Raw genomic sequence first — 13,057 nt, 5'->3', positions numbered from 1 at the left:
CCACGTGCACCTCAAAACTCTTTCTGGATGGATCCTTGGCAGGCAGGGAGCAGGGATGGAGGTCCCAGCCGATGGGGCACCACAGCTGGAAACCCTTCAAAGCAAGGGCTGAAGTTTCCCCAGCACATCTCTCCCTCCCGCTGCCTCCCTCCGGCAGCAAAGCACTAACACACCTTCATTTCTGTGATTTGCTGGATAGGGAGACTCAAGAAAAGGAAAAAAAAAATATATCAAAACCTGGAGCAATTTATGCACCCTGTCAGCATTCAGCTCGTGGCACCGCGGTGTTGTGCTCCACGTTTATTACAATCTTCCCAATAACACAGCAGACAATTACTATAATTCCTATTTTTAAAGCCCCGGTTCCCTGCGGACCAATGGCTTACGTTTAAAGTGTGGAGAGGAGCAGGTGTCAAAGGGACTTCATTACATTTATGAGCCTTTCAAAGCCGGCGTGCGCTGAGCGAGCGAGCTAACGCCGCGCGCCGACAAAGCGCCTGATACGTTTGATTGCTGGGAGCCTGCGTTCTACCAAAATGAATTTCAGAGAGGGCTTTTTTTTCTTTTTTTTTTTCCTTTGACAGTTTTCCCAAGGAACTGGCACGCTTTCGGCTGGTGCCTTGGCAATACGGGTTTCCTGCGGATAAATTATTCAAAGCGAGAGCAGGGTGGGCTGCGCGCAGTGCCTGCGACGTGCTGGCTCCGGCCAGCAGAGCTGATGGACGTGGCTCTGGTTTCACAGCCTGCCTTCAAAACAGCCCAGAAGGAGGGCTGGGACTGAGGGAAACACAGAGCAAAAGTTCGGTTTTCTTAAACCTGCCCTTGGATGACAGGCTGGAGCTGTTTGCTTATAAATGGGAGAGATCCCACCGCATGCAACATTTGCCTTCAAAAAATTAGGTATCACTCCTGAGCTAACACCAGGCTCCTCTCTACGCTGTGACACCTCAATGGAGCAATTCCTCCCGTTGCCTTCAACACCTTTTCAGGGCAGAATTGTCTCCCCTGGGCAACGAGAGCACAGAGTCCATGGTGACAGCGTGGGAAAAGGGGCAGGAGGGTCCTGAGCTGGGCACCAGCCTCACCCAGGCTGGAAAAGCCAGGTAGGCTGCCTGGCCTGCACTACTGCATGACACGGCCTGCTTAAAAATATATATATATATATATATATATTAAAATAAAAAATTTTATAAAAAATTATAAATATATATATATATTGTTTTTTTCCCCTGCAGAGAAGGTCCCATTACACCAGAGAGATGGCGTGGGCTCCCCAGCCAGACTCTGTTTTCTACCATCGGTCACCTTTTCTCAGCTTAAATCAACAGCAGCAAAATCTGATTTCCTCTTCACTGTACAAACTTCCTCCCCAAATCCAGCTCATGACAAAGACCCTGCATACACAAGCACACAATTGGTAAGGAAACCTGAAAATAAATTATTGCCACCGGGTGCTGGCCCCAGTGCACGCTAGTGCAGCTAGAACAAGGCAGAGTTTGTGCAGCCCCTCCTCGCCTCGTGGCTGGATGCTCTCTCGCACACCGAGAGGATTTCCCAAGCCAACAGCACGGAACCAGGCAGACACCGGACCCTGCACCGGGTCAGGATGCTCGCATCAGGATTCAGCTTTGTGGTCCGTCACTGCCAGGTGGGGTGACCTGGAGAGCATCCCTTCCTCTCTGGGGCTTCTTTTCCCTCCTGCCCTTTTCTCTCTGAAGGTGCTTTGATGCAGAAACAATTTCTTACCGTGTTTGCCCTGCACTAAGGAACTTCCCGACATAATACAAACAGTACCGATGGTGTCCTGATGCTGCACACCTAGATCAATGAGGTTCAGAGAGAGAAACTTGAAAGACAGTTTAACCTGAGCACCAGGTGAATTTTAAAAGCCTCCTCGTGCAGTAGCTGTCTTGCTCTGCCGCCAAAACTACAGCGATGGAATGGATCTGAAGTTTAAGTTCGCAGAGTACCTACACGGTTGATATTTTCATCCCCTTTCTTATCTTAATACACATTTATTTTCTGAAGGCAGACCGAGGTGTTAACATAAAACCACTGGAGCCTCCCTCGCCCAGACACCCAGGTGCGCCGGGGCTTCGACAGCTCTATGCAAATCCCCCATTAAGGGCCATGCTGAAATTCCCCACAGTCAGCAGTAATACTTTATATGTATTCAAGAGCAGCGCAGAGCTCAGAGAAAATAAACACGCTGAAAAAGCCTTCAGCTGGCCAAAGAGAGGTGAGGACTCAGCAGGAATATTTATTTTGCTCTGGAAGCAGCAGAACTTCCATCAGCGCCTATCTGCGGATGTTGCAAAAAACGTTTTGCACGAAGCTGCATCCGAGGGACACGCGGACAGCTTCTGCTCAATTAAAAAACAAAACCGAGACTTGCTCAGCAGGTAGGGGAGGAGGAGGAAAATGCCAGAAGAAATGATGTTTTACAGAACGGTTGAACGGTGGTTTTGTTCTTGGTTTTTTCCTCTCGGGCCACGCAGGGTGGGAGGACAGCCCAGTTCTCACTGCCCCGTTTCGGGGCTGGGTTCAAAGCCGGGATGAGTTAAGGGAAGGGAGAAGGATGGCACGTGGGAAACTCCACCAACAACAACCTTATCCCAGCAGTCAGACTCCTCCAGGCTCTCACCTGGGACAATTAACGTTCTGATTAATTTGCACTGTGGTCCCCCAGCTCCCTCTGTACCTAGGGGCTGCCTCACCAGCCCTAGTTAGCCCCAGGGTCCAGCTGGATGCCGGTGTGGAGGGCTATGGAGCCAACCCAAGCCAGGCAGCAAAAATGGGGTTGAATGGCCTGGCCTGATTTTTTAAAGTTTTATTTCTTACCCCACAAGGTAGCCCCGCCTTGGCTGCTGCAGGCTGCGTGTGGGTGGCAGACCTGGCTCTGGGTCTCCACATCCCCCTCTGCCAAGTGCCAGGGCACCACCGCTCACTGCGGGAAATGCGGAGGGCTCCGTCACGCTGCACCTTCTCTAGCTATTAGTTGTTAAAGAATAAATAAAGAGGGGATGGAGGAAGAAGTACTCTTTGCTCAAGAGTCTCGCTCTTCTTTTAAAAAGGGCTGAAAGTGGCTGAAAGCCTCCGCGCCGGCCCCGTAGCTCCCAGGCACTATTTTATAACCACACTCTGGGGCTGTTTGTTTTTCCCCGCTCCTCCTTTAGGGTCTCTCCTGCTGCTCGATTTAAATCCTCCTGACGTTCCACCTATGGAGAGCCCCGTCCTCAGCTGTACAAGCTACCGGCTGCCTTTTGCTCTCTCGCTGCTGCCGAGAAAGGACACCCTGTGCCCCGAGTCGGGGGAGGATTTCGCCTTGACATCTTTAATTGCAAAACCACAGCTTGTACCGCCGCCCTCTCCCCCAAATTAAAACCTGTAGCTTTGTCACAACCAGCCTCTTTCAGCTGCGCTGTCAGTTTTCATTTGCAACAAGGGGTCCTATCCCCACCCCCCCAAAAAAAAAAAAAAAACAACAACGCAGAAAATTAAACATTTACAGAGCACTACTGCTCTGTAGCAGAGGCATCCTCCGCACGAGTGAAGCAGACCAGAAAAGATGCTCTGAGCATCACGTCTGGCACAGCCACAGCTGCACCGTGTGCCTCTGCAGCACCAGCATTCAAGGCTGGGGTGATTTCACGTGCAGCAGTTTAAGTTGACGTCTACTTTCCCCTTGACTGTTTGGAAGTGCTACAACGTGCAATCCAAACGCCATTTCATGCACACAGAGACCTAAGTGGCTCGGTATGTGCAAACAGCTCTCATGCCAAAAGAGGAGGGGTGAGGGAGGAAAAAAAATTGCAGCTCCTCAATCCCATTGTTTTCAGGCTCGGTAATAAGCTGCCATTTTCATAAGATTATCCTCAAGTGGCACGAGCTGAGGCAGTTGCTGAAGCGAGACTATGAGAGCACATCTCCGAAGAGGGGCTCTGGTGGCCCCGTCACCACCAGCCCTACCTGTCCTAGCAGCTGCCAGCCTTCGCTGGGCCATGGACCTCTCCAAGGCACAGGGGAATGGAGATTTGGGAGAAAAAGGCTCATTTCTCTGCCAGCTGCTGGGGCCAGGACAAGCACAGGCAGGAGCGTCCGGGCAGACGGATGCAGCTGGATGCATGCAGGGAGCACCTCTCCCTGCTGCTCCTCAGAGATCTCATTTCAGACCTGTCAAGGGAAATTTTATCCTGCACCCAGACTCCTTTAGGGACAAAAATAAATAAGTAAGCATGCCCCACACCCCATCGTCCTTTCAAGCTGTGCATCCTGTAGGTTACAAGCCGTAACTACCATGGAAAGCTACATATAAACGTAGTCCATGTTTATTTGGTGCTCTCAGCACGACCTGGCTTTGCAGGACCACCCCAAATCCTGCTCCCACTTTGGATGCTCCCTCCTAGCTCCTCCTGGCCCCAGACCAGGTTCCCTGTGTTAAAGCACAGCTGGGCAGAGGAGAGGGTGGAGAGAAATGGTTAATACTAGCAACGTGCTTGGCAGAGGCAGAGCACTAGATGAGCACCAGGTACTAGGCACGTTACCTTTTGTAATCATCGCTTTATTAACATACAACAATCTTATTAAATCTAATCTAAGTGCTTATTTGGCAGGTTCAATAGAAAAGCCTTAATTGAGCCGCTTTTAAATATAGCAACAACTGCTTACGCTGCTTTCTAAGAAGGTGTGAGCTTTCCTGGCGACACCTGCACACAGCTGACAGCTTGTTAGCCAAGAAGGATGCTTCTAGGGGTGGATATTTGCTGATTTGGACTTTTCCTGGGTCTCCATTTATTTGGGGACCCAGGACGAGTGGCTAACATCAGTCACCCAAGGAGGGCTCCCTCCACTGCCCTGGGGGTCCGTCCGTCTGTCCCAGCCCGTGCCTCGTTACCAAGAGTCCAAAACCAGGCAGGAAGCATCATCACTTGTGTAACGAGCAGCCCCGTTCCGTGCTTAATTAAAGCTTCCTCATCTGCTGGCAGAGGCTCTGACGGCGCGGGCTGGACCCCTTTCAGCAGCCCCAGCTGCAGCAGTAAATGGGCAGCTCTGTGGATGGGCAGGATGAATGCCTCGCTTGTCCCCGCCGCGCGCGCCACGGCTTCACCTGGCCCGCGAGGGGCTTCTTCCGACCAGCCGGCCCCTCACAGAAAGGGCCTCTTTTAACAGGCCTGGGACCGAGCTAAATATCCTGAGCTGTCCTTGAAGGATGGGACCAGAGAGGAAGGGAAGGATTGAAATATCTGGCCCCGAAGCCAAATCTTGCCAGCTGGAAGCCTCTCTGCTTGCACGCACCGTGCAGGAGGCTCGGTTTTAACAAGGAGACAGAGCCGCCCAGTTCCTGCCCGCGGTTTGGGTGCCGGAAAGGCTCCGTCCCCCTGGCCCAGCTGGTCCCCGAGGGCTGTGGCACCGTGGGGCCCTGTCCTGCTGTCGCCGCACCGAGGAAGAGGATGCTCGTGGAGGAGGAAGGGCTCTCCGCTCACCTTGATGCGTGTGCCGTGCAGGCTGGCGGCTCCCTCGCAGCTGCTGATCTTCTCTCCGCAGGTCCACCTCTGGTTCAGCAGCTCGCCCCGAAACTCATTTTCTAGGGAGGGGAAGAGGAACACGGGGTCAGGAGACAAAGCCAGCCCGGCACTCCTTTGGCAGCATCAGCCAGAGGTGAAAATGACATTTTTATTTCCTGCTTTATTTAAATGGGCACTTAAACCCTGCCGGGGGTCTCCATGCCCTGAGCAGGACCCCTTGGTGGCACTCCAGGGCCACGAGACCTGACCATGAAGACTTTGCAGTTGGGGTAAAAGATGGTTCAGAGACTCAACAGGCTCCCATGCAGCAGCCAAGCTGCAGGAGCACCCATGGGTGCCCTCAGGCTGCTGCAGGCTCTGCGCAGTGCTGCTCAGCTTGGTCCTTCAATGGAAAACCCAACAGCAGCAGTGACTGCAGCCCCCAGGTTGCCCATGGGGGCCACCAGCAGCAGCCCAGGAGCCTTGCGGTGCCTGTGGCAGCTGACAAAGCCTCACCACATGCTCTACCCTCACACCTTCTTTTCTTCTCTTTCCAGAGATAAAGTTAATTTTTTATTCTTTCCTAGAAATTTTCCACATCCAAGGCAGTGGACGGTACCCACTGTTGGGCATCGCTGGGAGCCAAGCAGGTCCCTGTTCCTGGTGCAATTTTCCATGACAAATCCAGGCACCACCAGCTTTTGGGAGTGGGTCACTGCAGCAATTTGCAGCGAAGATGCAAAATGAGGATACCCGAGGTACAGCTGGAGGCAGAGCAGGGGAAAGCCCTGGGAAGCACGCACTATACAAGCTGACGCTTGGCACTCTCCCTTCCTCTTACACAACTTCAAACACATCCAAGGGGTAGGCGCCAGCCCTGCTGCAGCAGTGAGGAGCTGTGTTGGGGGTCTTCCCCTCCTGTTTGTGGTAATGAGATGAAAAATGCTCGCCCCCAGACTCCAGCTCCCCAGGGTCACAGCTCACCTTGGCAAGCCAGGGTTGCTTTGGGTGCCGCCGCCACCAGCCTTCCCCTTCAATCCTTAATTGCGGCTCCCTGTGGCATTGAGCAGTGAATAATTTACTGCCTGTTCTCCAAGCCTCGCTCCATTCATCTTCCAGCAGCAAGGCGAGGGGAAGGAGCGCATCCCCCAGCAGGAGGGAGCTGAGGATGCGCATCCATCGCGGGTGCTAACAGCCTGCAGAAGAGCCCAGGGCAGCTCCGGGCTCCCTGAGCGCTGCCACAACAGGCTCCCATGCTTCCTCGATGTGCCTGTTATTTGGGTGATCTCTAAGCGAAAGCAGGCAGAAGGCTAACAGGCACTGAAGGAAACCTGAGACGGGCTTTCAGAAACGGATAAGGATCACGGATAACTTGCTGAGTGTGCAGGACACCAGCTGAGCGACTTCAGAGCTGCTCTGCCACCAAGCAGCTTTTAGGAGAACGCACAACAAATACCAAGGGAAATACCTACCCCTAGCCTGTGTCTGTTCTTTATCCACAAGATATTAAGAAACAACCACATCCCACAGTGCTCTTGCAAGGATGAGCATGTTGAAAGGCTGGGATAATTCGATCCCGCGGTGACACACTGCCCAAGGTAGCGCCCGGCACCGACGACTGTGAAAGTCACCTTCATGCATTTGTTATAAAATTGTTCTGAGGCCAGCAGAGATGTTTAGGGGGCTTTTCTAGGTTTCACGGGCAAAACATGTGTGTTGGAGACTCTGCTCAAAATCCTGCCTGAAACACTGTGTCCAGCCTGGATCAGCAGGAAAGGTACAGGGCTTGGACACAAAATCCAAGAGCTGCCAAATATTATTTTCCTTCAGAGAAGCTCCAAGGAAAGGAAGCGGGGAGGCACAGATGGCCAGGCAGATGATAAAAAATGAAACATAATGTGGGAAAGAAACTAAAAAAGGGACAGAGGAAAGGAGAACGGGAGTGAGGACATCAAGTAATAATAATAAAAGATGTTTCTATAGCACTTACATGGGACATTATGGCCTGACTGCTTATCTGAAGGGAAACATTTCCCTAAGTAGAAGGCTAAGAACGAGCCCTGGAGCTGTCAGGGTAAACGTAGACCGAGGTGCCAGCTATGTTTCTCATCCCTTCCTTTGGTCCCGGGGCGCAGAGAAGGGGACGGGGCCAGGCTCTCCCCGCCAGCTCAGCACCCTCCAGCCGCTGCTCCCAGCCCTCTGCCCAGCCCGGAGCTGCCGTGGCCATCTGAGCCATCAACACCCGAATCAGATTTCCTCTGCTCCGTGCTGCTTAAATGCATCTCTCCAGTCTCCAGAGGGGATCAGCTTGCACGTGCTGGCTGTGCCCTTTCCCCTCGCCTCCGGACCCGGATTCAGCAGAAACGCAGCACGCTTATGTGAAGGACACTCCTGTTAACCAGGACCACCCAAGCAGAGATGCAGGATATTGCCTTAAATGACAGATTTTGTGCACGGGAAGTGGATCCCTGAGGGAACCAGCCATTCTGAGCTCCCCTCCCGGCACTGAGCTGGGACAGCCAGAGCTCGCAGCCAGGAGGAGGACGTACAAACACTTCCCCTTGAAAAGCAGCCCTGGATGCTCAGCCTGGCCAGGAGGTCACAGCCTGATGTTCGCATCCCAAGGAGGTAACCAGCCTTCCTCCACCACACCCATCCTCTGTGCCCGCTGTCTGGGTCACTCGTTAAAAAGGTCGTGTTTCCCCATCGACATTTATGTCAGTCTACCACCAAAACATCACGATATCCTCTTCTGAAAGAGATTTTTCCCAAGCCTTGAATCTGTTTGTCTCCTCCTCTCCTTCAGAGATAGCCACTGAGGCAGGGCAGTTGTGAACCGAAGCACTGCAAAATGTGCAAAACCATGACACGAAAGAGCAAGTTCTCTGAAATCTCTGGTCACCCTCATCAACTCCAAAAAGGAAAATCTGGGAAGTCTGGAGGGAGACCACACGCAAGTCAGAAGGTGGATCAGACTTTGGAGTATTTCACTTTCCAAGGAGCGAAAGCATCGATTTTCCAGAAAAGAAAAAAAAAAACAACTCCAAAGAACAGCAGATATTTCCCTCAAAAATAAGCCCATATGAAACTCGGGAGTGCAGAAGGTGAGCAGAAAGCAAGGCAGCCGTGGAGGGAGGCTGCTGGGAGGCAGCCAGCTCCGGCGCGGGGCAGCCCCGCTTGCAGGCAGAGCAGCACGGCCCTGCCTCCAGAGCTGCCCCTGCACGGGGCTTGCATCTGCTCCGGCAAAGCGACGGGGTGAGAGACAGGGCTCTCGGAGAACAGATGGGGGAAAGGCTTCGTTTCCTCATAGATGCATCGCCGCATATTTTAACCGAAAGACCAGAAGAAAAACATATCAATCTTCATTTGCTCCCCCAAGTGCGAGGAAAGAAAGAGGAAGAGGGTGAGAATTTTCTTCATCTTTGTTCAGGCACATTTTTCAGGGAAAGGTGAGCGCTGTGTTGACAAGGGACCCTGCGCTGGGTCCTTCAGCCCAGGTGCTCAGCATCCCGCTAGATGACATGGGCTCGCTCCTGAGGACAAATACAACGGCAGCACCGGGGGTGTATTTTGGACCCTGCCTTTCACACGAATAAAAATAATCCCAAGGCCAAATTTTGCATCATTTCTGTGCCGCCACACCTCTTGGTGGCTCACAGGGGTGCATTTTGCAGCGCATCGCCCGCGCTCACCGCTCTCTGCACCCAAACTCCACAAGGCAACGGGCGCCTTTCCCCGCCAGCCAGAGGGGGAGCAAACCCCTGCACCGAGCTGCAGCTTGCACGTGCCATTGTGGAAGGGAAACGTGCGGTCTCAGCCACATGCTGAAAGACGTTGGCTCTTTTGCCAGGTTTACAAGGAAATACGGGAATTTTCTGCTTCGTCATTAGGTCCTTGAATGCCTCCGCAGGTTCCTCTGCAGCTGCGCTGAGGAACAGCGATGGCACGGGGTGGAATAACTGTGGAGGTGGCTGAACACACACTGCTGCTTTTGCTGCCATTACACACCCGCACACCGACGCTTGCACCCGACAGCACAAAATAAAGGCAAGGAGTTCTCAGCAGCGCCTTTGATAGCTCTCGGGGCAAACAGCCCGGTGCGGAGCTGCATTTGCCTCGAGAAAACCCTTGAGTTACTAATTGTGCTCCTCAGGATCTTTAAGAGAAGTGTTGCATGCCCTCTCACAGCACAGAAATACTACCTACTCAATGCAATGATCACTGTTTACCGCAGCACATCTACGTTCAGCGCTCCAAATTTAGCTTCCCAAACATGCATTTAATTCAAGATTTAATACCGGATGTTAATTGTATATTGCACAGTAAATGACTGATCATTAAAACATATTAATTGAGGTTTAACAGCTGTATAATAGATATTACATCTCACACTTATCAGCAAATATGATTTAATAATCAATTAGACCGAATGTATGGATGGGAGACGGAGCAGGGCCAGCCAGATTGCAGGTTGTTCTGTGTTGCTCCGTAGTTGACCTAAGGACACTTTTATTTAGCAGGTTAGGAAAGGAGCTCAGCAATTGCCAAGCAGATGTTGAGCTTGGATGCTCTGAGCTGGGGAGCTTCCCTGGACAAACCCCAAAGAGTTTATTATCTCTGCAAAAGGACAGATGTAGGAGCCACAGACAGTTCCTTCTTATAAAGCTGCAGGGAACTGGCCCCACGACTACACCAGCAGGAAAGTGGGGAACTGGTGAGCAGGGAGCAAATGCCAAGAGATGCTCGTCCTCCCCAGCACCTGGAGGCTGCTGCGTGCCAGAACCACAGCAGCCCCATGCTTCTGATTGTGACTCTTATTTAAAGCAAGCAGGCGAACATTAGCGCCTTTGATGAGGGACGCGAACGGCTCCTACACCCTGGGCTGGTCTCCAGGGCAGTTCACCCACATCTTGGTCTCCTGCTCAGCCACACCGGGCCGGGCGATGCCTCACTGCTCACCCCAGCCATGCAGAGCCCCAGCAGCTCACCGGGTGCATGAATTTTTGATCCTTCTGCCCCAGCAGACAGGCAGCATCAGCTTAACGCGCTCTGCTACCAAACCACACGTTGTAGCATCAAGGGTTACAAAATCCGTGATGCACGCCGACCTTTTCCTTTCCCTTTACACAAAGTAAAGGAAAGGTTGGTATTTTGGTAGGATCAAGTCTTTCTGGTGCTTTCGCTGCTGGACGGATGCTTGCAGCACAGCACGTGTGATGAACCAGCTCAGCACCAGTGGGGCTCAGAGGTGCCTGGTGCTGCCGCCCTCCCTCCAGCTCTGCCTGCTGCAGTGGCCGGGGTCACCCGGCAGCACCCTGCCTGGGATCCCTCCTCCAGCTCCACACAAAGCCCAGGTGGCTCCTGTCCATCCACCCCCCCCTCCTGCTGCCATCTCACCGCCCCCAGACCCAGCAGCTCTGCACAGCGAGCACCGGGACCCACCTTTTGCCTCACCCTGAGCTGCAGGGGCTGAAGCCCTCAGCACACCTCCGATGCAAAGAAAGCAAATGAGGCTACAGCCTCTCCTCATTAAGAGCAATATTCATGCTTCAGTGTTCACGGCCAGTTAATAAGGCTTTTTGTTGGAGCCTTTTTTATTTTCCTTTTCCTGCTGGCTGGCAGAAGTGCAGCGCACGGTGCTGCAGAAGGTGTAGGGGCTTTTTGCCTTCCACCCTTGTATCACTCGTGTACTCTTCGGGAGAAGGAATGCTGCATGCCCACAGTAATACCGCTGTTTGTGCATTGTTCCTTAAATATATTGATCAAAAAGAATAGAAAGAGTGAACATTCCTCAACATCCCATCAGTCCCCAGCTCCTTGGCTTGTCGCTGTTAATACGAGGCACCCTGAGCGTGGCGAGCAAGGCCACCCACAACAGCAAAAGCAAAGTGGTGAGGTCCTCCACGAGAGGACCCCTTTGGGATTTCCAAGGGCCAGGGCAACAGCAGGGCCTGGAAAAGCAGATGCTGACCCCACCAAGATGAGAGCTAGGTCTGAAGGATGGGCATCTCCCTCCTGCCCTCGCCCTAAAAACCTCTACAGGTTGCCCAAAGAGCGAGTTTTCCTACTGCTGTCTCAGGAGCCATATATTCCTCTCGGACCATACCTGAGCCTGGACAAAAACCAAGCAAGCCCTGGCTTATCCTTTCCAAACTGGGAGTGCCAGGGACCCTCCTCTGCCTTGCTCTTCCACAACAGGACCACTCCTGCTTTGGGCTTCGGCTCCAGCATCCCTTTGTGCACAGAGGCAGCCCCGCTCAGACACGCACTCGTGCCCGATGCATGTGCAAACAGGCGTGTAACACGTCGGGCACGCAGAGTGCATCTCCGAGAAGCAAGGCACAGGATGCTGCTTCTTTCTTCTTGCACATTTTCCTCATTATTTTGTTCTAATTTGGCTTTCCCGGTACCTTCTCTATTCAATAAAAGCCAAATGCAAACTGCGTCCCTTAATCGCCGAAACAGCAGCTGACTGCTGAGAAAATAATATAGATGTAACTTCCAGCACCACACACTTTCTTTTCCATTTATATGCAAATGTCGACCTTTCACCCAAGCTGTCTCAAAGAAGTATTTCCTTAAAAATGCAAATAGCATGTTGCAGACAGTTACTCTGGCTGAGTCTTTCTTATATTATTATTATTATTTCTTTTAACCTTACCAGTGCTGTGAAAAATAACTGCTAAACTGCACCCCGGTAATAATTACTTTTCATACCAAATCGAAAGCTTCCATGGAGCCGATGTGTCGAAACACCAGCAGGAGAATTCACCACGGACGGATTTTTAGAGATGATTTTGGATAACTGTGTCTTGGGTCAGGGGAAAGGAAGCAGCTCGGAGTCGAGCTGCCGCTGAAACAAATGAACTAATGGCTCGGGGTGAAGCCACAAAAGTGTTTGCTCTGTCGTAAAACCTTGTGCACGTGGAAAAGAGGTGTGGCACTAGGACGGCTGGGGATGAGGACGGGTAGAGAGAGGGGTGGCTGAGGAAAGGGGTGGTGGGGAACAGCCAGAACAAGGTGATGGAGAGGAGCAAACCAGATGGGGGGGGTTTCAGCCCCAAGACCCCCCTGGGTTGCCCCTAAAGGGTTAAAGGGGGGCATCAGTGATTGCTGCAGCCAGATCTTCCCATCTCTCAGGGCAGCGCTGTGCCTGCACGGGGAGGTTGTCCCAGTGTGGGTGGATGGCAAACAGATCGAGCTGGGTGCACTGAGACAGCTCAGGTATTCACAGCACCTCACGTCCAAGCTGCTCCATCATCAGTTTGGATATTCAAGGGAGAAGAGAGCCTGAGCTCTGTCTTTGCATGGTGGTGGAAGCCAAATGCTTAAATCAAAGGTAACAAATGGGGGTCTTTGCACGAAGAAATAGCAAGAGAGTCAAAACTAGCTCCAGACAGCCTTCCTGGAACAGGTCGAAGCGTCATTTAGATCTGCACTTTTTTTTTTTTTTTTTTGAATAGCAAACATGGATTTCCCCAGCATGTAGGGAAAGAGCTGAAGAAACTGCTGGGGTATGAACTGATCTTTCCTCCATCATCTGCCAGCTATAG

General features: G+C 52.2%; 1 protein-coding gene across 2 annotated transcripts in view; it reads right to left on the bottom strand.

Annotated features, from left to right (window-relative positions):
* Window positions 1-13,057, bottom strand: part of MYT1 (myelin transcription factor 1) — a 63,601-nt gene that overhangs the window by 36,642 nt on the left and 13,902 nt on the right. For both annotated transcript variants that reach the window (XM_083801139.1, XM_083801140.1), the window contains exon 2: window positions 5,484-5,584. In XM_083801139.1, the coding sequence (XP_083657265.1) occupies window positions 5,484-5,584 (101 nt within the window). The remainder of the gene's footprint in view (window positions 1-5,483; window positions 5,585-13,057) is intronic.

This window comes from Anser anser (assembly GCF_964211835.1).
Source record: "Anser anser genome assembly, chromosome: 16".
NCBI lineage: Eukaryota > Metazoa > Chordata > Aves > Anseriformes > Anatidae > Anser > Anser anser.
This window is presented reverse-complemented; position numbering and strand designations above follow the sequence as displayed.